At 41.1% G+C, this 26,361-nt stretch overlaps 1 protein-coding gene across 1 annotated transcript in view; it reads left to right on the top strand.

Annotated features, from left to right (window-relative positions):
* The first annotated feature begins 1,899 nt into the window (after positions 1–1,899).
* Positions 1,900–26,361, top strand: part of il17rd (interleukin 17 receptor D) — a 34,697-nt gene continuing 10,235 nt past the window's right edge. Inside the window, exons 1-6 of the mRNA XM_006783060.3 lie at positions 1,900–2,106; positions 14,498–14,552; positions 19,435–19,557; positions 22,978–23,096; positions 24,187–24,307; positions 26,120–26,164. Of these exons, the coding sequence (XP_006783123.3) occupies positions 1,900–2,106; positions 14,498–14,552; positions 19,435–19,557; positions 22,978–23,096; positions 24,187–24,307; positions 26,120–26,164 (670 nt within the window). The remainder of the gene's footprint in view (positions 2,107–14,497; positions 14,553–19,434; positions 19,558–22,977; positions 23,097–24,186; positions 24,308–26,119; positions 26,165–26,361) is intronic.

The following is a 26,361-nucleotide window of genomic DNA, read 5'->3' as shown; positions in this document are numbered from 1 at the left end:
ATACATAGGAATAATTGTTTGTAGAGTCCTCCACCCTCCTTGGGTTGTATTTTCCAGCTGCATGCCACACCTCTTTTGTACACTGAAGTCAATTACACTTCCACAAAGGATACACCTGTGCATCCTCAGATATACCTGCTTCTGCAGCCACCTCACCCGTCTGTCTTCGACACGCATTTCAGAATTCGAGATATCCTTCAATATGTTCTAACAAGATTGATGTCTGGGTTGCAGGCAGAAACATGGAGGACACAGAACACAAAGATGGACAAATGAGGTAAATGAGAACTGCATATATGGTGGGAGGGTCTAAGGCACAAGCAGAAAAGAAAAGTGAAAGGAATTAAGGATGTAAAATCTGATGAAGGGGGAAGTGGGGAAAGTGCAGTGGCATGGTTGGTATTGCTTTCATTATGTGTGCATCATGGTAAGTGTGGTTCTGGAGACCCCTTACTAAAGCAGGAACAACCACACTGGTGGCTCTGAGGTTTTTGACAGGGGTTTATGTGCCACAACTATGCAAGATTCAGTCACGAAGCTTAACAGGTGTGCAAATAAAGGCTCATTTTGAAGATGGGTGTGGTTCAACCAGCTGTTAAATGAAGCAAACAGCTGTTAAAGGAAGTATATGTAGTGTGCAGGTGGGATTTATATGAGAGTCTCCTCCTATAAATCATGTCTTTATCCAGTGTGTAAACAGATAATATTCTTATCTGCAGAGGGCATTGTTTGAGTCTATGTGTCTGCGTGTGTGAGTGTCAGGATGCCAAAATGACTTCATGCAGACACCAACTGAAGCAAGAACTACCACAAAGGTTGCTTTGAGTGCTTTGGCAGGTGTTTTTCTGTGGTCATACAGTCAAAAACGGTGCAGGTGAGATCAAACTGAACTTTGAGTATAGGTGTGGTCTGAAAACTCATCTGTGATATGGCTGGTGTCATCTCATCCCAATCCCATCTCATGGATGGGTTTTCGTTTACTTTGTGTTTTGATTGATAGCCACCCCAGACACACATGTGAATTTCTGAAAGAACCAAGAAAAAGTAAGCAAATACCGCAACCTTCCACCCTATTCAAGTCATGCATCGCTCCAACGTGTAGTTACATTCCTCAGGGCATGCATGCCAGGTTACATAGAAGGTTGTGACACTTGAGTTAAACTGGTGTAAGCTATGACCTAGCTCTGACGCAGAAATACAATTCACAAGGTAGACCCCCCCCCCCCCCCCCCCCCCCCCAAGGACACAGTGGTTTGTTTGTAATTTGTCAAAAACTGTTTACAGCCTCTTCTTTTAAATCTGATTCCTAATATCAGATTTCACACTGCTGTGTGAAGGGGTGAGGACATCTTGAGCACCAGCCAAGATGTCCTCACCCCACAAATTATAATTCACACAATGCAAATTTGTCTTTTTAATTATTAATGGATTTCCCAGCCTTTTACCCGATCTAAATCTGAATGTAATTTGGACCCAAAATCCCATTCTGAACCCCTCAACAACCATCTAAAAATTGGCCTGAAAGTGAAAACTGGCCAAAGAGCTTAACTCCCAAAAGTACAAAGCTCACAACCACATAAGACTAATTGTAACTTATGAATACCTGTTTATTTTCCAGTCTTTTCACTTAAATCTGAATCCTAAAACCAAGTTTGCAGTCTTGCACTGGCCTGTGAATGTATGTCTCAAAATGAGCACTGGCTAAGATGTCCTCAATCCCCAAAGTACTAATCACACAAACACGAATCAGTACTGCAACAATATTTCCCAGCCTTTTCGTCCTAATCCAAGGGTGGAACCTAAAAAACACAGGGGGGTGGGGGTGGGGGGGTCCCTTTGAATATCACTTCAAGAAGGTGAGTAGTGGCCAAACTGTCCCTGTAGGTCCCCCACAAAGATATGCGTGCGCAGTACACGCATGCACGCGAGCTCACCTCCTCCGTCCTCTCCTCCTCGCTCTCAGAGTTGTTCAGACTTGAGGGAGGAATGGCGGCCCCTCGGAGTTTCTTCATCTCTCTCTGCGGTTTATACCTGCTTTTATATTTCCCATATGGATCTACGACATCGGGCACCAGAAGAGCGAATCAGGATCGATGCGGGTTTAAGGTAAAGCACAGAATTAAACTTTGTCCCTGGTGTTCAGCGACTTTTCGTTAAAGCTGTCGCTGCGACGTCTCAAGTGTCCAAAAAGTTCCGTTTTCGGAGACGGTCGTGTTTTTATGTCACTTCTGCAGTATATGCAGTCAGGTTCTTGATGAATAAGCCGCCAGTTTAACACATTCACGTGTGAAGTTAGAGTTATGCTCGCTTTTTATTTAATTTGCTGTGTTTTTAATGTCAGGGTGCGTTACCTTTACCTGTCTGTCTGCGGGGTTCTAGCTGCAGGTCTTTTGCGTAAGGCTGCGAACCAAACTCCGTTGTAACAAGAATTAATTTATCTTTTTCTCCTTTTATTAGAAATTTGCAGCCCCTCATAAGCAACTTCAGACATTTTCTGAATGAGTCTGATATCATGTTTAATTCGGCATATAATAAAATAAAAAATGATTTTAGTTGCTTGACACTATTATCCTTTACTTAATCTCCAGTCTGGTTGGTAGCGTAATTCAAAGAGATAGCAAGGGGGTGTTTAAAAGTTTATAAAAAAAAACAACTTATTGATGATATTTATGTGTCGTGTTTGCCGAGTTGAACGCGTATTTTTCTGCTTTTAACCAAAACGCTTTAAACATATTGTCGATATAAGTTTTGTCGCTTTGGGGCAAGTCTTAATATCCTTAATTATTATTTATAAGTGTTTGGTGTTCCCTTGTCCTGTTCGGCATTTATGTAATGCTACAAAGTGCACATCACTTGGTTAAAACTCTAACCCCAACAGCCAAAGTCGAGGCGATATTTGCAGGCCCTGTAAATTATCGTTGGTCGTAAAGCTGATTTCCTGCCTTTTGTGTAATCTTTTAAAAGCAATTGATGTGGAAAACAGGAATATGTGAGCTGACCCACCGCCTCCAAACGCTTGTCCTGCTTTTGTACTTCACGGCAGCCTTGCTTTTGGCCATGAATGAACCAGTGTTTGGTCTGTGCCAGTTCAGAATAAGTCTCTAGATTCAGTAAAGGCCAGTGTGCATGAATTTCACTGCAATGTGAAAAGAACAAGTCTCAGAGATTTTTCATTTGTGGGAATTTCTATAGTTTCTATCCTCAGGCTTGTTTTCTCCTCCTCTCTGTAATGAATTTAAGCATCATAAATGTTACTTTATTTCAAAGGTCCCAAGGACCTCATGTTTGTGTTGGGTTTTCTTTATTACAGAAAAAGGTAGATTTTGTGGTCATTAGACTTAAGCTCCTGCAGTTGATAATTCAACATTGAACGTTTGTTGTTTTTGGCCAAGTAAAATTGTATCATATGCTTAGGCTGCACAATTAAATAATTAAACAACTAAATATAGAAAAATTGATAAAGGTAGGGAAGAGTTGTCAATAGTTATTTCTTTCAAATATATATATTTTTTTCTTTCTCTGAATCACACCAACAGGTCAGGGAGCACAGACTAAGCTAAGATTAACTGATAAGTTTCAATCATTGCCAGTTAATCTGTAAACCCATCTCAATTATTCAGTCATTTATTTTAAATTTGGCTCATTAAAGTTGCCAAGAGTGCCAAATGTGACGTCTTCAGGTTTTTTAGTGTTGACTATTATTTACACTGATCATATACTCTAGTTACTGTCATATATGACAAAAAAAGATAAGCAACCTCTCACAATGGAGAAATTGAAGTTAGAATATTGTCAGTTTATCTTCCATAAAATAATAACTCTATTATGAAGTGTTAAGAAACAGTTTTTTGTTTCCATGTTTTTTTAAGTGAAATAAAAGTTTCTCTGGTTGCATGTGTGTCCACTCTGCAGGTTTTAATTTTCCTATGTTGATAGATGAGTCCTACATGCCTTTGATACGCTCACTCTGTGTGTGTGTGTGTGTGTGTGTGTGTGTGTGTGTGTTATCCTGGTTTCCTCTTCGGCTTTGAAGTGTTTTCTACAGGAAGCTTCACACTGTTTACTCTGCTGAAACATTCCTTCCTGCAATATCCCCCCCACTCCCACCCCTCCCCTCCCCAGACACACACACACACACACACACACACACACACACACACAGTCTGCCACCTCCCCCTCTCTTCTTCTGCTTCCTCTCCTTTCACACACACTTCAAAGGCTGCTGGATGGGGGTGTGAGGGCCTGCTATTCTACAGGTGTGAGGTTATTAGAGCTGCCAGTGTGTGTGTGTTTGACTGTGTGCTAGTTTTACGTGTCAGCATCATGCAGGAAAAGGCTCCTGATTCAGGATAGATATTAAGTGTCATTTTGAGTTTTAAACACTCCATCTTCTTCCCACAGTCCAGTGACATGGATGATGTAAGGATGCGCTTATCCAACATTTTCCACTTCCAGTAGAATATTGATACCTTTGTGCTGTGCTAAGTTATTAAGCTATATGAGTAAGGGACTGGGAATCATTCCTTTGTTAGGGATGTGGCTGCTTTGACTGTCATGTGTCCAGGTACAGGCTGTGAATGCCAGACCTCACCTAGTGTCACTGAGCTGTATATGTACCCTGTGTTCAAGCTGTTGGTGCCTTGTAGAGTATTTTCATCAGACTAATATTCTGGCTTACTTAATGGTACAGAGCATGCAATAAGTCTGAGATTCAGTTTTTGTGAGTAAAACCTTAGTATTTCATTAATCTCTTAATTAACAGGTATCTTTGTGTCTGTTAATGGGTGCAGCTAGCTAACCCAATTTGCTAGTGCTAGCTGATGCATTAGGACTGAGGCTTTTTGATCAAATCTGGTAACTTCTGAAAGCAGAAAAGCACCACAAAAAACCAAAACTTTGAGGCATCAAAACACAGTCTTAAGCCAATTGGTGATGTCACTATAGCTACCTAAATCTTTTATACCCAGTCTCTGGTCCTGAAACATTTGCAGATGGTACTCTTTTTTTTTTGTTAGGGTTATCAGACTCAGGATAAGAGTCAGCATACTTTATTAATCCCTAAGGAAATTATGTGGGTTACAGTTGCACCATTATAAATACCAGTAACAGAAACAGACTATTTAACAATACAATATGTTAGAGATTTAAGAAATTTAGGAAATATGAACAATATATATACAAATCGCTCAATAATAAATACAGATATCCTGGAAAATACTCAATACCATTTTCAGTGGTATCAGTTGCTGCTTAAATAGTTGGGGTTTTTTTGTTTTGTTTTTTTTAAGCAGGATGCTGTTGTCCTTTTTTGCTGGTAGATTTTACAGACATTAAACATTACAGATGGGCACGACTTTAAGGCTCCTTATCATTTTATTATTAGCTGCTAGCTGCTAACTTAACAGATGGCTAATGTGGCTGTCAGACTAACGGTTGCATTTACGATGTGTCTTTAATACTTTACGGACCTCCCGAAATTGCTCATGACATTTGTTCTGTGGCGTCAAGATCAACTGCTTCAGCTGCTAGTGAGGGGAGGGGCTGTGTGCCTGCCTGTCTGTAGCAATTGTGTGTGATGTTGTGCATTAATACTCCTGCAAATAAGTATCTCATCTGTTTATTAGTATCGATTAATATCAGATTTTTTTGATAAACCTACTCAACATTCCTGCTTTGAAGAGCTACATGTTGGTCAAACTCAATGAAACCTTTGTAATCCAGATGTTGGCTGCAGTGCCTCTAATGATGCTATGAAGTTTATTTAATTTAATTAGCTAATGTAGCCTGTAAGCTCCAAGCCTCTACATTTATTTTAGCGGTCTTCAAATTGCTTGCTCAAATTTCTTCAGCTCCCTCTGGAGCCTTGCAAGTTTTTTCAAAGATGGTGTAGTATTCATCAAAACAATTAAACAAGCTTTTATGTGTGAAAACAATTGTGTTTGTCTACATGGATAAATAGTAGGTTCTTTTTTTATTAAAATGGCAAATGTGTTAAAAGGAGGTTTGATATTAATCCTGAAACTCATGGAGGAAACCTCCTTTTTTTCCCTACATCATACAGAAACCCGGTTACTGCAGAGAAAGCTAGAATGATAGATGATTTAAGTCAACGTAAAATCTCTTTTTGTAGTGAAACACATCTGCTGAAGCCATCACATCTGTCTCAGCGGAGGAAGGAACTCATTCGGCTTCCTCCTCTCTGTATTCCTCTCTGGATTCTTCATCCTCCCGTCTCTCTCACCCTGCCATCATTTTTCAAATAAGGTTTCCCCTGTGAAACCATGTCACATAGCTAGGGCGTCGGTGTGGTTTTGGCATCAGGGAGCCTCAGAGGACATCATGGCTGGGTAGGCGTCGGATGGGAAACGTGTGTTTTCTGATTTCTGGCGGCTGAAACAGGCAGAAGGTGAAGCGTGAGTGCTGGAGCTCCACCTCTATCATAAAACAGCTTAGGGAAATATTTTTCATCGCTGTCCTCTGAGGCTTTCTGAGGAAAAACTGAGTTTTACAACTTGAACTTTACTTACGTATGCGCTGGAAATGTCCTAAACAGCCCTGAGCAGAAGTACGAGGTAATAAAAGGAAAGCGAGGATGCTTTAAAAACTCATCCAACGAACAGTTTTGATTTATTGAGTTAATATTTTGTTCTTAAACCTTTGGAAAACTTGCCACAGTTCTTCTGTGGATTCAGGCTGCCTCAGTGTGATTCCATCTCTTCATGTCTTCATGAGTGAATGATGTTAAGCTCTGAGTACATCATTCTCTTCCCATTCTGCTCCGGTCTGCATGCCAAAGTCTCCCTGGTACCTCCAGTTGATCTATGTTGCGTTTTTCAGAATGTGAAAGCACTTAGGTAAAGAAAAAAGTGCATGTGTGGATGGTGAGTGCTCCAGTACAGTAGAAAAGTGCTATATAACAACTAGTCCATTTAGGATTCTAAGTATCTGCTATTCTTCTGGGTGAAGATGGGTTTTTTTAATAACCATTTCAACACATGTATTGCAAATCTTAATTTTTCTAGACACCTTAACAGAAATATAAATGATCTTTGGTGGATCTTCCAACTTCTGTCGTCTAAAGTCTGTCGTGGTTTGACTAATCCTGTGAGAATGGAGCAGGTAATTGGTCAAATCACTGCAAGCTAATGGAGTCTGTACTTGGGAAGTAGTGTACTTTGAGAAGTGAGAACGTGTTGGGCGTGCACTTTCTCCTGCTGTGTGGCTACACGTGTAAAAGGGAAACATCAGACAATGTCCCGACCTGATTCCTCTGACATTGTCAGGAGCTCATGTGTAAAAATGGGCCACAGCTCTTCCTTCAGAGTCAGTTTTGTTGCAAAGAGATGACCCCCTGACGGTATTGGTGGTGGAGAATTTAATTGTGTATTTTTATGTCCTTCAAACAAAGAAGAACTTTTTAGTGAAAGGAAGATGTTGGATGTTAAAATCCTAAATGAAATTAAAATGGAGTTTTCCCAGGTAACAAATGAGCGTCACATGACCTCGTTCTATAGATTTGGGCCGTCACTCACTACACATGTATAGTGTTGTCTAGGTCGTGTATTTTCAAAAGAAGTCAGGATTTGGCCTGCTCAGAGTCTCTTAAAGGACAAACCGTCACAGCGGGAGTGAAGGAGCTCCTCCTGGGTGAGGAGGAGGAGTCCTGATGAAGAGGGGTGGGAGGGGTTGGGGGACATTGAGGAGCAGTCATGCAGGAGGAGGAAGCCGCAGGTTTTGTTCTTGCGGTGGGAAATCTCTGGTTGGCTGCTCCCGAGCTCACACTCACACAGAGTTTGTATTGTTGGACCTCACTTTTGTTTCCAGCTTTTTCTCTCTGGATTTGGTGCTGAACCGAGATCATACATGATTTCATGTTCCTGTTCAGCAGTTTGTCATGTGACAACAGATGCGTGCGTTCCTGCTCTCCGTGTTTAGCCATTAATAAAACATTTTGACTGGACTGCGCTCACTGATTGGCAGTTCCAGAGTCGTTGATGATGCACGGTTTAGGTAATTTCTAAAGATGATTCACCAAAGTCAGCCTGTTTGTGAAATACTTTGTGTCTCCAATTTTCATCTAGCATGCCCGACCATCTTTATCAACAAGTACATGCTCCTCACTTTAGATGCGTCCTCTCCTCTATGTTCTTTCTCCGGATGGATGCACACTTCCTCACTTAATCTATGATCCCAGAGGGTTTCCTATCAAACTGCAAGCCTGCTAACTTGAAAAAGGAGCAGGTCTGCTGTTAGTAAATTTTACTAAAAGAAAAACTATAATAGAATGAGAAAATCAGGTGTGAATTAATGTGGCATCAACCCCATCTTTAAGACACGGGAACGACTGACTGCATTTGTAATTAAGTGTTCTATTGGGTAAGCATTGCGGAGCAACTTGGGGTTAACTGTCTTGTCCAAGGATAGTTTGACATGCAGACAAGAGAAGCTGGGGATCAAACCACCAACCTTCTGATTAGTAGATGAGCAACTCTACCCCTGAGCTATAGCCGTCTTTCCTCAGTCTTAGGATTTTACTGTCTTGTATATTTAATAAGTAGCTGAATATTTTGCCGCCTTTTCATCTTTACTGGTTAACTTATACACTAAATGTGTGAAATGATTCAATTCAGTGCCATGTGGAGGCAACAATCAAGCTGCACTTTTAAGGTTTCATCCATCCTACTCACGCTGACTGAACAGAATCTATGAACAGATCTCAACATAACAGTTTTAACCGTGTTTTTACTGGCTGCCTTGTATTAAATATGCTTTAGTGGGGATTGAAATGTAGCTGTACTATGCAAGAATCAGTTTGAGTTATTTAAAAAAACACACATAGTGTGTTGGGTTGGTGTGTTTTATGCATTGCATGTTGAATATCTGTTCCGTGTCTCAACAGTATCTGGTTCTTTCATCAGTATCACTCTCCCATGATTTATGAGGATGAAGTTAAACTATTTCTCAGTCCATGCTGAAACTCCCAAAGCCCTAAAAATAAATCCTTTAACTTTTCCTCTGATAGAAGAATAAAATCAAACATGACTCCATTACACGAGAAAGATTTGATCTCTACAGCATGATGCTCTGCTCTGCTTTGTCACTTCTTGCCACACAGTTCATGTGTCCTGACATGATTTTAAAAAACAAAGTTCACCAGGTGATCATAATAATTATAAAGTGCAGAATTTTCTCTTGTGTAAAATACCAGTTTACAGGGAAGGATAGAAGGAAAGTACATTATCAGTGTTGATTAAAGGTCTCTGTCCGCCTCAAAAACAGCCCTTTTCCCCTGTGATGATGATCACAATGATGATGCAGCGATTCGTCAGAACTGACAGTCTGCATCTGCTCCAAAACGGTATTTGACACACAGTGAACAAGATCCTACAAGACCAGCACAGACTGAATCCAACTCCGACTCAGGCGCTTTGTTATCAGCGGCCTTGTTGTGCCATATGGAAGTGTTTGGAGGTGTGTGTTTGTCTGTAAAAGGCAGGAAGACATTAAGAGGGCTGAGTTTTTAGCCTCGAGGCTTTTGCATGAACAAGGACCTCATCAGCTTCACACGGTCTCGCTGTTCTTTGTGTGCAATGAAATCCTCAGTGAAGTTTCAATGAAGATAAAAAGGTTCAGGTGGCTTTTTTGAAGTAGTTGCCATAAAGGAGCATTTTTTTTTGGTGGGGTAGTCTATGGAAGTTTGCAAAATTGCTAAAAAGTGGTTTGTATGGTGTCTTATCTCATCTGTGTGCAGAAAACAAGTTCTCTAGAAGCAAATACTCAGAGATGGACTCAGAAAGGGAGATGAGTAAAAATACATTAATTATAGCTTAATAATATTGACATGATTAACATGATAGGAGTAATCGAACTCAACTTTTCACTTAAAGAAAAGCAATCAGATGTCCCTGACCACATGTAAGCACACTTCATTTTTTATCATAGCAGTCCCAATCATTCCTTGGGATCTATCTAAACAAATATTTATTGATTAGACTGAATGAACTGAAATAACAGCTGGAGCTCTCTGAATGTTGATTGATTGTGCCTAGCAGTTATGAAAGAAATAAAACAGGAGAACCAGCTCTAACGTCATCCCTCAGGTCCTTTCAGCTGGGCATGAATGTAGGATGGCTGGTTTAAGGTACAGCCTACTGGACCATCACACAAGCAGCTGTGATTATTGTGGCATATTAACATCCAGGCCTGGCAGTGGGCTGGTAGTCTCCGGGTGTTGCTCAGAGCTTTGGAGATCCACATCTGCATGTTGTAGTTACCTGAGGGCAGTGTCAAAGACATGTAGAGGCTTTTCACATTTCCTGTAAGCTACTCCTGTTTATGTTTGTGGTTTTGCTGCTCCCTTAGCATTGACTTAGAAGTTATAATAGATAAAGAACTTTATTTTATTTTATTTTCAGTGAAGTGAAACCAAGTGTTGAAGATAAATACAGCTTTAATGTGCTGAAGAGCTTAGTCTCATGTTTTATTTGTATTTATTTATTATTTATTATTATTAATTATTTATTTTTAATTACCACGAGCCTGGAAAAACTATTCGGCGATCAATCTCGGCCTCCTCAGCTTTTTATTAGCACTGTCCATGTGTAGCATATCTAATGTGTATATTAGCCTAACCATTAGTTAGCCCATCATTACATGTGAAGTTCAAAGTTACAGTTGTGCTGTATGATTTTTAGAAATACTTTGCTTAGTGCATGGTAAATCAGCTTTTTATGGAGACTTCCTGCCTGCAATTCAGCTGAAAGCTTTACATCTTCTTTTTTCATTGATGGAAGGATGTTAAACTTTATTGTAGCACCTGGAAGAACAGCAACACTGAAAGAGTTTGGACTCTTTTTAACTCTGTGGTGATTGCTTTTGCCCAGTGTTTGTTTCCTTTTGGGAATTCAAGGACCATTTTAATACGGAAATACCCGATGACGGCAGAGTTAGCAAGCAGATAAAGATAAGGTAACATAAATGACTCTATGAAGACTGGTTGCTAACCAGGTTTTAACCCCCATTTTGTTGAGTGTGTTACACCCTAGTAAAGCATATGGACAAAACTGGAGGGAAGTCTGAACATTTGGACCTGAGCTGCCTGAACTGCAGCTTGATGGACATTTATGAATTCTGGAAGAAGTGGAAAAATGTTGTCTAAACCCAAGTAGCTGCACATGAGCTTAAATGGAACTGCGTTTTGAAATTTGTGATTTAAATCTGAAAATATCTGAGAAACAAGTGAGCAGCATCATAAGTGATGGTGCCTGACAGACGCTCTGCTCTGCAGGCACTTCAGCTCATCGTGCAGCTCTAATCTTCCACTAATCTTCCTCCCCTGAACGGAACTTTTGTTTATGCTTCAGCCCAGGAGGAGTATGTTGATTAGAGGTCAGCTGGGAGTTTGTCCCCACATCTGGAACTGGTCTGGCTGGCCCAAACAAAACGAAGCAGAGGAGAAGTCTGCTAAGTGAACCTTAAAAGCTGTAATTGAAGAAGTTCCTGTTTAATCAGATCCCTCCTTCTCTTCTTTCCTCCTTCCTTCCTTCCCTTTTTCCTTCCCTGCAGGCTCGGTCATTACTTCTCCCATCATCCTTTACTCCCCCATTCCTCTCCTGTGTCCTTAGATCCTTTCCTCCCTTGTGTGCGCTGATTAATTACTGTTTCAACTAACTGAGCCTGCAATTAGCTGTCTGATTACCACAGGAACTGATTTTGTGTGCGTGTGTGTGTGTGTGTGTGTGAGAGAGAGAGATGTTTGGGGATTCCCAAGGGAAATTCAGTGTTTCTTCAAAAGTTTTTATGTTGTTTAAAGAGTTTTGTTCTTCTTGTCTGAAAAGGTGAATTTTTTTTTTTGGGCTGGTTTGTTTATGTGTCTGCGGACAGGATGTCAAACAGCTGCTCATCCGGTCATTTATTGTGAGTGATAATGAACTACTTGTATTTTCAGTTGTTTACTGATGTGGATTCATGTCTGCTCAGGCCTCAGGGGGTGTGCGTATTTTTGTGTGTGTGGATATTTGCAGGGGAGAAGCATAATGATTATTACTAGTGAGAAACACCTGGCAACGGGAAAAAAGAAAGCTTTTTGTGTGTGTGTGTCTGCTGTAAAGTATTAAAGTTTGACTCACAGCGGTGGGCGGTTTAACTGGTGGTGAAGAGGGGTAGAAATAGTTCGTTAATTCTGAATTATCTAAATATGCAAGTTAGTAAAAAGTCCAGGTGTTTTTACACAGCTGGTTAACTTTAGGATAGCTTAGAGTTGCCATTAGTTGGAGTGTGAAATGAACAAGACACCTTTTACTAAACGCTGAGATTTAGCCCCTTAGAATCAGGGCTGGGTGGGTAAAGCACCTAATGAATGTATGGTTAAATCTACCTTGTAGTTTCAAGTAAGTTGAGTCTTCAGTAAGACTAGAAAAGTGCTACACAAATACCAGTGAATTTCCAATTCTTGTTTTATAAATTAGGTGCACCCCTTTCCTTTACATCTGTGTGCCTTTGTCTCTTGCTGTTTTGTTCACCTTGATCCAAAATGGCTAAAAAAAAAAGAGCCTTTTGTCAACAGGATCTCAGTAAATGTTACAACATTTTTTTCTGTAGATAAACCAGTCGATGCTTTTTCCCTTCAGATCAACAGAGGTCTGCTAGCTGTTCAGCTTTTCATGGTACACAGTCGAGGTGTTGGTTGGATGCCTGCTTTGGCCCTTCGTTGCTCTTCTTGTAGCTAAGCTTGTCGCATGGGCCTCACTTTTCGCTTAGTGCCACTGCAGATTTTCTGCCCTTGCACAATGGCCAATATAGTCAGTCTGGGCCTGACCCCCAATTGGATGGCTTTTACTTATTTGTTAATTAATGAAGACACAATGTTTATACCATGTTAAATTCCCTTTTCTTAGACAACGTGTGATTCTCATGAGTTATTTTATTTAATCATAATAAAACCACTGATGCTTGTCAGTTTTTCCACTGCAGCACAGCAAAATAATAACTGTTGACAAGTGAATTCAGCAAACTTCAGTTTTCCAAATTGTAAACAAACACTGTGCACCGTGCATTGTAAACAAACACCGTGCATTGTAAACAAACACCATGCATTGTAAACAAACACCATAAACAGTGCTTACTGCTACGGTGTGACACGGGAAACCGAACCTGTCAATCACAGAGGCTGTGGTGACACTGCTGTTAAAACTTGACAAACTTGTAACTTCTAACTGATTCGTACCAGAGTGAACAATCTAATTTGAGGAATTTAAATGTGTGTTCGCAATGAGTACTTGACCTGTGACGTGAAGTTATTTACTTGTTATTATGTTTTATCTCGTACAGTTTTAGCAAAAATGTAGTTCTATGCAAAGCCAGGTTTTTGTGGGTCAGTGCAAGAAACCAGGAAGTCTTTTTTCCCTCCCCCTGTGCTGTTGGTGGAAAAAATGTGCCCCTTGATTTTTAATTAGCCTTTTAGTTCATGCTGCCAGCGGGACACGTGCACACACCAGAGCATATAAACTTCTAAAGGTCAAAGTTCACACAGCAGAGGCCAACTTAAAGCACAGCGTATGATTAATGTAAACATGATTAGATGAAACGTTGTGTGTGTCTGTGCGGACTATTTTTATTATTTTTTTATCATTGTTGTGTTGCCTTTAGGTGTTTTGCGATCTGGACAATGAGGGACTTCACAAATATGTCATTAAAAATGTGTGTGTGTCTTTTTGTATGGATGGGTTGTATTTGTAAGGTACAGTGGCTGCTAATAAACAGCACACCGTCAGTAACACACTCAGCTGGGTGTCTCTTTGATTGGTTTCAGGTGTGTGAGACCAGTCTGACACCTCTGTAATAAGCCTGAGGGGTGTGTGTGTGTGTGTGTGTGTGTGTGTGTGTGTGTGTGTGTGTGTGTGTGTGTGTGTGTGTGTGTGTGTGTGTGTGTGTGTGTGTGTGTGTGAACATAAAAAAGGGTCAAAGCTGTAAAAGTGCTGAAACAGTCGAGGCTGAAACATGCGTAAAGAAAGTCCTCACCTTTGTGTGGGAACATGGAGAATGGGCTTCTGGGTAATTGTAGCTCACAAGGGAGCTGATGTCTCCTCTTATCTTGCTGCTCATCATGTGTTACTTTATCTGCTGTTCTTTGTATTAAATAGACCTCATGGGTGAGGTTGCAAGGATAGCCCAGTCCTGTCTATTAAATTGAGATTTGGTGACCTTTCTCAGGCGCCAGCTTTTATCTTACAAAAATGTAATTATTGCTAAGATTTCCACTGCTAACACCATCTTAAGACCAAGTCATTGCTTTTACGTCTGCATGGCTAGAAAGCAAGTAGACTTAATGTCTGTTCACCGTTATTGTCATTTTGTTCAAAAGAAGTGAAACAGCCATGCTTTGACATGCTAGGTGACTGGTTTGCATGATCTTCTGCTAAGAGTTTAAGTTTTTTCACGCCTGTCATCAGGACTGGTTACTTTCATATGTCTCATATATCTCTGTTTTCTCCCTCAGGTGCCTTCAGGTGCAGATGGAGGCCGCAGGCTGGCCGTTACCTTCAGAGCCGACAGTGAGTTTCTCTTAAACATCGTAAATCTGCACAAAGTGGCTGACTAAATGTAGCAAAAAATTGTAGCACACGTGGTACATTTCCTCTGGTTTGCACATTGCATTGTCTGCATCAGGTGTACTCTCTTAATTCTTTACCCATTAAAAGCATACTGGGAGTAAGTAAGCATTGAAGCTCTGCTGGTGTCCGTCATATTTCAGGCCTGCTTATAGAACAAAATAATTGGGTGTTCATTGGAAGTTTGCAAGAAGATGACCTGTAAACTATTCTAATGGTCATGAAACCACCTTTATTGATACATACTTAGGTGTCAAAACTTGTCACTATGGGTACAAGAGAGGTCATCAGATGTTGTCTGAAAGGGGGGGGGGGGGGGGGGGGTTGAGGTAGACTCCATGTGTTGCTGTTCAATTATAATCCTTGTTTATCTTACATTGGGTCGTAGCAAGTCCATGTATGAAGCTGTTTCATCTCTTCACCCCTCAAAGTCAGCTTCTTTCTGATTGGCTTCCCCTTGTAAACATGAGCTTTGAACTTAATGAGCTGTGAGCCTGAGATGGCAAAAAAACAGTCCAAAGTGTTAAGACCAGTTGAAAGCTAAGCTTTCAATTCACAGACCTCATTACTGGACTCTCTGGCCATGTTTAACATCAGCCACTAGAATATATAACAAAAAATAATCTAATATAGTTCTGATTATGTTTGCTCTACCTAACTTGAATTAGTTAATCCAAATAAAATCACATTGTGATATCAAATTTGAAGCATTACAGACTAGAAGAGAGCTTTCATGCAGGCATTTTATGGAGATCGTTTTGTATTTGACACTTAAAATCCTCCACAGGTGTGACTCGTTCCTCTGAGGGTAAACCTAAAATCTTTCACAAAGATCAATTTAAATAAAATAGTTTATTTTTTGTCATATTTGATATGAAAATCTGCAAGCCCTCCTTACCCTCGCCTACATCATCTTCTCTGTCCTCCGCCTCCACCTTTTCCACCACCACCCTGCGCCTCCTCTTCTTCTTTTGTTCTTTTCTCTGTAAAAGTCAAGTTCCTGAACCGTGGCCGATCCCTCCCTCCCCGCTTTGTCTGTGACCATGAGCGAGGAAACGCTTTCAGATCCCTCAGAAAGTGTGTGTGTGTGTTGTCTGCAGTGTTATTGCAACCCCTGCAGCGAACAACTACATGTGGTTTAACTATTTTGTGGAGTTTGCTCGTGTTGATTGAGGAGTTTTAAAAAACATTGTTATATTTGTGCGATAGGGAAAAATATTGTCACAAATACAGATTAAATTTAAATAAGAAAACCTGTATTTGGATCTAGGGACTTGATACATGGATGGAGTGGACAACAACTTCAACCTTGGTGGAGATTATTCCATGTTTCATCTAATAAATGTAAAAAGTCCTCCTTCCTCCTTCTGTAAGGTCCAAGATGTTTTGTATATTTTCAAAGTTAGTTTAAAATTGTGTTTGAGGGAAAAGTGCAGCAGCAGATTTAATTTATTAACTGTTTGTAACTGCAGTTCCTGTGTTCAGTGATTCTGAGTTGATTCACAGGTTCAGTTTTTAAAAAATTAGAGTGAGTCTGATTTCTTAAAGATTTCCTCCCCTGTGTTTGGACACACTCAGGTCACCTCTTTCCTTGTGTCTCCAGCACTTATGCTACGCTAACATTATGTAGGTTTGTATTTGCTGACATTTATCTGCAGATTAAACCAAATCACCCCGTATTACCCAAAATGCATTATTATTAACAGGATGTGATTCTTTTGTCTGAGGGTCGTCTTGTGAGTTTCTTCCATTTCTCTGATTTTCATTTAATCTAGTTTTAACACATATTATGTAAGCAATGACGTGTGGGTCAGAGGTCAGAAGATTATGTGAATTCTGAAGATCAGATGAAATGAAAACACGCTTGGAGCTAAAGTGAAGCGCTCAAGTGTTTTAGCATGACAATCAAAGTGTGTGTGTGTGTGTGTGTGTGTGTGTGTGTGTGTGTGTGTGTCACACCTCAGTAGTTTGAGGATCAAGGAGAGCCAAAGGCTTCCTCTCTCACACTCTCTCTGTTGGAAGTGATATCATGGGGATTATAAAGCAGGGTGACCTTTGACCTCCAGTAGGTTCCCTAGAAAGGATTGTAGGATCAGCGATACGTTGAGGATAGATTATTTATTTAATTATTTATTTATTTATGTATTTGGTCATGCGTTTATCATCTTTGCTGCAAACACACCATCCTGCTGTGGGAAATTCTCACCAGTGATCAAAATGTTTTTTTAATCCACACATTCAAACAAATGCACATTTAAAAACTGTGATGTCCAGGATTTTTAAAAACTCCTGGATATTTTGTCAAATTAAAACTGTACATTTGTAAGCTCTGTCCAGTGTCGTGTTTGGGATATTTTCTGTAGCTCTAACTTACAGACGCACCATAAACTGCTCACGTCCCAGCCGTCATTAATCGTGAAATCATTTTTGCCACAATATTAGACCTCCTCTTTCAGATGATTTCAAACCTGACATCACACTTCCTTGTGTAACCGAGGCTGAAATATGAAGCTAGCGAGCTTCATATAGAAGTGAACAGGTGCCTTATACGTGTACAAATCCATGTCTCCTCTGGTCATGATAAGTGTGACTGCATCGAAGTCCATCTTTCAGCTCCTTCGATAACCTTAGGAAACACTTTCTTGATGAGACGAAAGATTTAAGGTCTTTGTTGCTGGTTTCAGCACTTACTTAATACACCAGTTTCAGGGGGCCAAAACTGGAGCCTAGTTTTAAAAAGCAAAGCTAGTCAAAACATTTCTTTGAGTTTTATTCTCCATGGATGATCTCAACACATCTATGTCCACGGTTTTTGCTCCAGCTGGGATAGGTTCCAGCCCTCCCTAGCTGACAAAGGTGTTCAGAAAATTAACTGAATGGTAACTAATTGTTGGCTTTGGTCTTCGTTTGCTGACAGTATGTCCAGGATTTGAGCATCCAGTCGGAGTGCCTCAAACCGTGTCACATGCTCCAGAGGATTTAACCAAAACTAAAGATTATGCATTTTAGAAATCTGACAGCGCCTCACTGTCATTGAATAATTCAATTTTTTTTACTCAGACTGAAATCTGCTTCAGAAGAACGTCAGCTGAAGCTGATACTTTAAAAACAGTAGGTTCAAGTTGTTATAATTCTACTTTGAAGGATGAAGCGTTGAAAGAAGATGAGGATGCACAAATACATGGAGCAACTGTGATGGTCTCCTTCAGCCTCCTCTTCTTTCTATTCTTTGTGTGAGCGCCTCCTCCTATGCTTCTTAAATTGGAAAGCGAACAGGAAGAAAAAAAGGGGACAGCTAAAGAAAACGTTTGCAGTGAACTTTAGCCCTCTTTTCGTTCTTTTGTCTTTACACTGCTTTGTTTTATAAATGCTGAAACCAAAGATTAGGGAAGGAGGAAGAAGAGTAAAAAGAACTGCAGCCTTCCTCTCCTCCATACATCCTACGGAAGATGGAGGAAGAGGAGCAACCAGCTGTGACCTTCTCCTTTAGCCCTGAACATGACCCTGCTTTGAGGAGGATGAAGAGGCGAGAGGAAGAGGAGCAGTGACTCGTGTCCGCTGCTCTTCTAACGTTCTCTCATCCGTCTCCATCTTTTATAAGCTCTTCTCGCCCAGCTTCTTCCTCACTTCTGTCAATAGATGGTTAGCAGGAGGAAAGGGGAGCAGTCAGTCGTGTCTGAGTTCACGCCTCTTTTCTTTCTACATCCTAAGTCCATCTTTTTTCCTCCGATCCCTCTCGGTTCATGGCTGGCTGCTCCTCCTCCTCCGCCCCTCCAACTTCGTGTCTCTCAAGATAAAATAAGAGAAATGTTGGAGACGAGAGGAGGTGAATGACAAACAACCCAGAGCGACTGAATTAATGAAGGTGCGATTAATAAAATATGGATGACAGATCGGACAGCTGTGGAATCTGCTAATAATGCATTTCTTAATTTAACTCAAAGTATCTCCTTAGAGGGTCTAAAGATAATGACACACACACACAAAAGATGTCAATCGTATGACTTTTAAAAAAGTAGACCTGTTATGTTCAGTCATTCTGGACTCTCATTAAAGTTGCTTTAAACAACTCACAGTTCAAATTAAGCCTTCTTTAACTTAGTTCAAACAAGCTGTTTTAGCTCCGCCCTTTAAGTCTAACTTTCTCCTGATTGGCTGCAGAAACTTTAACCAGGAGGTTTATGGAGCTGTTGAAATGAAAAGATGACATATGGACCTAAGAATAGAAATAAATGTCTGAGTTTAAGCCTGACCATTAAGGAAAGGTCAGTAGAGCAGAGCATCTCCCACCAGAGCTCTGGACCACAAACTTTCTTATATTTTAAATTCAGAATTACATATCCTTCATTTTAGCATGATCTTGGTCTATTGTACCTTGATCAGTTTGTATAGTTTTGTGGTTTTATTTGTTTATTTTCCCATTTTTGAGACATACATTAGTACGGTAATTTTTAATTACTGTACTAATGTATGTCTCAAATTTCAAGTTATTCTCTCAATTTTGTGTTGTTTTCTCAGATGTTTTAGCTGCTAAGTAGAAATTTCAAGATACTTAATTTTAAATTTTAACTTATGGATGGTAACAAGCTGGAAACTATAATAAAAGAATCGGCAGAGTTGACAAAAGTCCATAACCTTCCTGCAAGAATCTGGAATTGAGCCTGAATGGTCCTTAAATGGCTGTGAAGATGTTAACTGCAGTCTTTAATCTTTACTCTGTCCATCAGGCCCAGATTTCTGTTTCAAGAACCATTAAATCTTTTGTTAAAGTGTGGCTCTCTGTGCTGTTGTTAATCTCTTCATATCTCTCTGTTTCTCTCTGCAGACTGCTCATTAAACTACCCACTGGGGAAGCACATGATCCGTGAGGTCACCAACGTCTCCTTCAGTCATCTAGCCTGCGACGATCAGGCCGCCGTGGTTGTCCACTGGTCTGCGAGCCCACTAGGTCTGTTTACCTGTTTGCACGATCATCTGGAGAGACTATTTTAGAGAGAGAACAGGGAAAGTTGAGGGAAGAGCAAGTTCAAAGTGCTCAAATCGTAAGATTACCCAGCTCTGTGCGTGTGTGTCCCTTTGATCGGGGCCGGAAAGAGAGGGAAAGAGGATCGCATCTCACACAACAATGCCGCGATTTGACCGTGAAGGAATGTGTGTGCGCACAGTGTAAGGTGAACCTCTGCTGCCTCTCCCTCTCTGTGACAAAACGGCCTGTTGTTTTCTCACACAGAGAGGGAGAGGCAGAAATCACCCTGAAATTCTCCATGTCATACTCACGTGTTGCCAGATTTCCTCTTTGAGATCTGCACAGCTTAAGGTTTCTGCTGTAAGACAGCCAAGACTTTACCAACAAACCCAGAATTGATCTGAACCAGCACACCAGATGAGTAAAATTAGGGAGTTGGACAGGAAGGCTTTTTTCTTTTTTTGGTCACCCGAAATAAGGTCTGTGACTAATTGTTGTTAACTGCAGTGAGAGCTTGTTTTGCATTGCCAGCATTGAGTTGGACTCATTCTCGGTAGAAGTTGGTTCACGGATCCCATTCAGAACTTTTATGGACAGAATTCTTAAAGGGGTGGAGGTTGTCGGATTCAGAGGTCTCAGGATCTTGTGTGAGTCTGTCAGCTTCCTTGAGCCATGACCTCCACCGTGTGCTGAGTCACAAGTCTGAGGCCATGGTTCCTAGCCAGCAAAGAGTGGATTGCCCACTCTGTTTTGGGAACAAGCTGCTTCCCCCGGGTAGGAGTAGTAGGAGTCTTGCGGTCTTGGTCACAAGTGATTGGTGTGGTGTCTGCAGTGATGCTGTACAGGTTTGTTGTGGTGAAGAAAGAACTAAGCATGAAAGCTGTCAACTGGCCTATCTACGTTCCCACCCTCAGCTGTGGTCACGAGCTGTAGGAAGGGTGGCTGGACTCAGCCTTAGAGACCCTTGGGGTGAGCAGCTCGGTCACTGGGGGCAGGCCATGGACAATCTGGAGAGATTATCGCTCTCTGGCTTGGGGACACTTCAGTGTCCATCCAGAAGAGCTGGAGGAGGGTCTGGGTATCTCTGCTTAAGCTGCTGCCCAAACGACACAGGATAAGTGGCAAATAACAGATGAATGGATAGCTGGTTAGATATTTCCACTGTGTTTTTCCCAGAGAAGGCAAAGCTTCTACATGTTACGTACCAGGGATAAATAAGACTAGTTGTTGGAGACATTTAGCATCATCACATTGAACTGAGCCTAGTCTTACCGTTTAACTTCTTGCAGCTGCATTTAATCTTCAAAAATAATGTCAGGGAACATGAGAGAGAGAGAGATGCAGTAGAGCATCTACTGCTGATCACTCAAAGCAACTCAACTACAAGCTACTTTTACTCATACTTTCACTCTTTTTTTGTATAGATTTTATTCCCTTGCTCACATGCAGAGCCCATATAGAATCACAGATTAACTTTAACTTGTATTTGGGGGGTGGGAGGAAACCGGAGTACCTGTAGGAAATCCTCCCAGAAAGGCCCCGGGTGACGCAAGAAACTCTTTCCTGTGAGGCAACATAACCGTTCATGCCACAATTCAGACTACTCGATTGACTTACAAAAAATACCGTCCACCACAAACAATAAACTCTTTACATGTGTCCGATCTTATAAAAGAGGTGAAAAGGGGTCGTTTTGTATTTGTGATAAACAGATACTCGTGGTTCTAGTTTGATTGCTATTGAGTTTGAATAAAGATTGTCCAAATTTATACTGAAGAGAAGGAGAGAAAGAAAAACAGACCAAATCTGACCTCAGGCTGCTTCTGCTGTTAAAATGCAAAACATCGACGACTCACAAAGAGGGAGCAAGAGAGAGGTGTTCAGAAATATGCCTCAGGACAGAAAAACCTGCTCTGCTGCATCTCTCTCTCGTGTTTCCTGTCTTTCTCTTGGAGAGCTAATATAAAAAAACATGTCCGGTCGATGTATAGGTATAATTAAAAGACAGGTGTGCTTTCAAAGAGGAGTGACGGGGGTTTAAGGAGCGGAGGATTGTAGGAGAAGTGAAGAGGACTGAAAATAAGGAGGGTGGAGACGAGAGGAGATGCATGCAAATGAAGGAACAGAGTGGAGGGGGGAGAAAAATGAGAACTGGGGGATAGGCGGAGATATAAGGAGGCACAGGAAAGAAGGAAACAAGGGTAGGTTTGAGGCCTTGTTATCACTGTGTGAATTAGCTCTACACACTATTTGGTTTTTAATTGTAGCTATCTGCCGTGACTGGTTGCTGTTTAGCTGGGATGATTCCCAGCTACACTGACTGGTTACTATCTGTAATGTAAAATAAGCTGTAGAAAAGTACCAGGTATAAAAACCAGTTAGACCTTTCATGGTCTGAAAAGAAGAGTTGAGGAAAGGGCACAAAAAGATTAGCTGAAGGAAGCATCCCTGAAAGAGTTGGCAAGACTGTAAAGAAGAAAATTAGGCCATTAGCTGCTATGTGCCCATTTATATTCCCTGATTAAGGTATCATCGTCTTTGCCCTACTGCTTATTGGTGCTACTTTCCTTTCTCTACATCATATATAATTTTTCATAACTAAATGCAAGATTTTATAGTACTGTTTAGAGTTAATGTTGACACTGCAAATCACAAGATATTTAGTGGTCTTTAATCTCCCAGCTCCTTAGTACAAAGTGAGAATACCACAAGTAATAGTCCACTGAGTTCACAGTAAGCAACGGTTGACCTGTGGCCTCGATTCAGGCAACACTTGCACCAATAACAACATGGAGTGTTTCTGGCCATGAGAATACGTCTGCAGATGGCTCATGCTTCTGAGTCTCCTGCTGTGTGTTACGTATCAGAAAGGATAACAGAAGAAAGTCCCCAAACTGTATTATCCCCATGATGTCCGGAGTTCATGCACAAAAGTGGCACAACACATCAGAGTCCCACCTTTTTCAGTCTTTTGCCTTTTTCTGACAGTAAGTTTGTCGAGTAGCTGTGACAAGCACGCACTGACAAGGTATTATGTTAAACCTATTTCTCTTGTGTTTATATCAAGGTATGTTCATGCAACTCTACCATGACCACCTAAAAATCCCACCTCAAATCAAAGGGCTACTAATACAGTAGAAAATTTACTTAACTGTGCAATAGAAATGAGTGCAGCAGAGAAAAGGGGAAAGAAGGATGAAGAGGAGGGAACATGGAAAGGCAGAAAGGAGAGTAAAAAGAAGGTAGGAATAAAACTAGATCTGGTTAGGAGTGTAGTGTAGAGAGTGAATAAGGATATGGATGTGTTGGTAAAAGGCAAGGAGAAAAGACTGGTGAGGACAGAGGAAGAGAAAAGATGGATGCAGACGTGGTGAGACTGAACTTGCTGTTGCGTCTCTGCAGGGATTGAACACATTAAAGGCTTCAGAGTTTACCTGGAGGACAAGAATCCTGAAGGGAAACAGTGTCAACACCTCATCCTCAAAGACCCACGACAGCTCAACTTCTCCTACAAGAACACGGTAGGGCCATTTCCACAAAAACACTTTGAACTGCTGGCTTTTCACATTTCCCGCAGTAGCACATCGCTCAAAGGATAAGATGCTTCTTCCAAATGTAAGCATGTTAGAGGCGGCTATCGAGGGTGCTGGAACTGGGGGACAAGGAGCCCTGAAGAAAATGTTGTTTTGAGGGATAAGCATGTTAATCCCTGCACACTTTTTGTAAAATGAAGCAGACATGCATAAACAGGCAGAACACTCCTAATTCTTTCTATTTTTCAAAATAGGGATTTGTAATTGACACCATTCTGGGTTTGCTTGGGAGTGGACAGAGAGCCTGGGTCTCCATAAGGCATACCTCTGGATCTGCATCTGCAGTTTCTTGGGTTGTTAATGCATATTAGGCTTAACATCAGCAGTTTGAGTCATTGTGCAGACCTCTCAGAATATAGTTTTGTGTATTTGTTTTACTTTATTCTTTTGTTTTTTGTTGCTTTTTGGCCCTCGATCGATATGAAATTACTTCACCTCCCTTGGTGGTTTCAGTCAATCCTTTCCGCTGCAGGCTGGCTGTGTAATAATCTCCTCCTAAGCCGATGGTAATGTACTGTAAGAGATCAGGAACACAATCTGCAGTCTTCATTCTTCCAAAATATCGTCATTATAGGACACTGACAATAAACTCACACATGACTGCCTGGACAAAGATAAACACTTGAATCCTTGAAACATCTGTGGCCCTGAAGCCTTGAAATAATTACCACACAGTGCAAGCTGGCTCACTGAGTCACTCTTCTGTTGAGATGTTGTATTTAATAAGTCCACATATACATGCTCATTAGAGTCTGCTTTTATCTTTTTTACTGCTTTTAATCAATGCATGCCTGCAGCCCACAGATAAAAAATGTTGGCACAATGACCTCAATTAATGTGCACTGTTCCCGATGAATGGATGAAGCAAACATGTTTGTGCTTTATTACCTCGGATATTTACCATTGCTGCTAAACTGTATTATTTCAATTTACTTCATTTCCTCTGAAGACTGTCGCTCATCATTTCCTTCTAATTTCACTGTTGAACGTTTGTGTTTGTTAATGTTTTCGTGTACAGAAGCTGAGCAGTCAGCCGTTCAGCGGTTTGAACTTTGACACCGACTACATGGTTCGTGTGGTTCCCTTTCCATCTCAGATGAACGAGAGTTTCTTCCCTCCGTCTTTCCTCAAAACTAACTGTGAGTCCTACATGCCTCACAAATGTATGGGACTGAGTTTTTAGCCGATCAGCTGATTCTCTGATTGTTTAGAAAAGTCTTTTCAGGCACCTCTTACTGTTCCAAATCACAAAAAGCCACCTCGAGGCACTTTACACTTTAAGGTAAAGACTTAACCAGAGTCAGGGAGGGGCAGCCATCTGCCATGACTGGTTAGAGGTGAGCATAGTTTTACATTTTCTTTGTTATAATATAATTGTCCCATTTAGGCTTCGAAGGGACGATAAAACAGAGTATGATTTAGGGCGTGGCTACCTCACGATGCACAAGCCTCTACCATGTGAGTGTTTATATGGGCGATCGTGGCTCAAGAGTTGGGAGTTTGCCTTGTAATCGGAAGGTTGCCGGTTCGATCCCCGGCTTGGACAGTCTCGGTCGTTGTGTCCTTGGGCAAGACACTTCACCCGTTGCCGGCCGGCAGCCTCGCCTCTGTCAGTGCGCCCCAGGGTGGCTGTGGCTACAATGTAGCTTGCCATCACCAGTGTGTGAATGTGTGTGGATGGGTGGATGACTGGATATGTAAAGCGCTTTGGGGTCCTTAGGGACTAGTAAGGCGCTATATAAATACAGGCCATTTACCATTTATATATACAGCCGGTATGTAATACCCGTGATGACATAAACAAAAACAAGATGCTTTGTTTTTATGTTTTTCTTTTTCTATTTAAATCAGTTCAATTCAGTTTTATTTATAAAGTTAAAGTATAAAGACTAAATCACAACAACAGTTGCCTTAAGGCATTTTATATTAGGGTGAAGACCCTACAATAATACAGATAAGCAATCAGATAAGCAAGCACTTTGCAACAGTCGGAAGGAAAAACTCCTTTTTAACAGGAAGGAACCTCCGTCAGAACTGCAGTGACTGGTTGGGGCTGAGGGGAGGGAGACAGGATAAAAAAGGCCAGGAGATTAATAATAACTCATGATTAAATGCAGAGAGGTGTAAACATGCAGTGAGTGAAAACAGATGTGAAAAGAAACACTCAGTGGATCATGGGAAGCCCCAGCAGTCTAGGCCTATTGCAGCATAACTTAAGGAAGGATTCAAGGTCATCTGATCCAGCTAAAACTGTAAGCTTTATCAAAGAGGAATCTTTTAAGCTTGGTCTTAAAAGTAGAGAGGGTGCCTGTCTCCTGAATCCAAACTGGGAGCTGGTTCCACAGAGGGGCCTGGAGAGACTGCCTCCCATTCTACTTTTGAATACTCTAGGAACCACAAGTAAGCCTGCAGTCTGAGACCAAAGTGCTCTAATGGGATGATATGGTACTATCAGGTCATTAAGATAACATGGGGACTGATTATCAAGGCCTTGTATATGAGAAGAATTTTAAGTTTGATCCTGGATTTAACAGGGAGCCAATGAAGAGACGTGACGTCAGTGTCCTCACCTCTTGAGACACCTAAAAATTACCGTTCTGAAGAAAACAGCGTTTACTTTCATGTGGAGTCAGATGGAGACGTGTTCATTAAATACTGGAAGCAGGATAAAAACAAAAATGATGCTAGACTGACAGATTTACTGCACTGCACGGAGATGCATGCACCATCATGGAAGCGAGTTTAAATGGATCACAAGACAGAACATGCATAAAGCTTTGGAGTTGCTGTGAGGTTGTGTGTTTCACTATGTGCCAAGCCAGACTAGTTTTCCCAAAACATCCCCTTTTTTTAATAAGCTGAGACAAAACTGAGGCTATACAATGAGAACAATAAAACAAACTTTGTAACCATCTCTCTGTGTGTTTTGTTTTTTTGTTGTTTCCCTACAGCGTGCGAAATGCTCCTCGGATCAGACAACCTGGTCTGCAAACCATGTAAGTTCCTCAGTGTCGTCGTCATAACCAGAGCCACATGTAGGCTGACTTAGTCGGGAGCTGGTTACACTGCCAAAGCTGGACCCAGCCCCGCCTCGCTCTTAGATCAGTTTATTGTGAATTAGTTTTTGCACAAACAATTCAAGTTTTCCTGTGTAGGTGAAATGGTGAGAAATAGGGGAGGCCACGGTGACCTT

This window comes from Neolamprologus brichardi, chromosome 5 (genome assembly GCF_056152115.1).
Source record: "Neolamprologus brichardi isolate AB-2024 chromosome 5, ASM5615211v1, whole genome shotgun sequence".
Classification (NCBI taxonomy): domain Eukaryota; kingdom Metazoa; phylum Chordata; class Actinopteri; order Cichliformes; family Cichlidae; genus Neolamprologus; species Neolamprologus brichardi.
The sequence above is the reverse complement of the archived record's forward strand: the minus strand, read 5'-3'. Positions and strand labels throughout refer to the sequence as shown.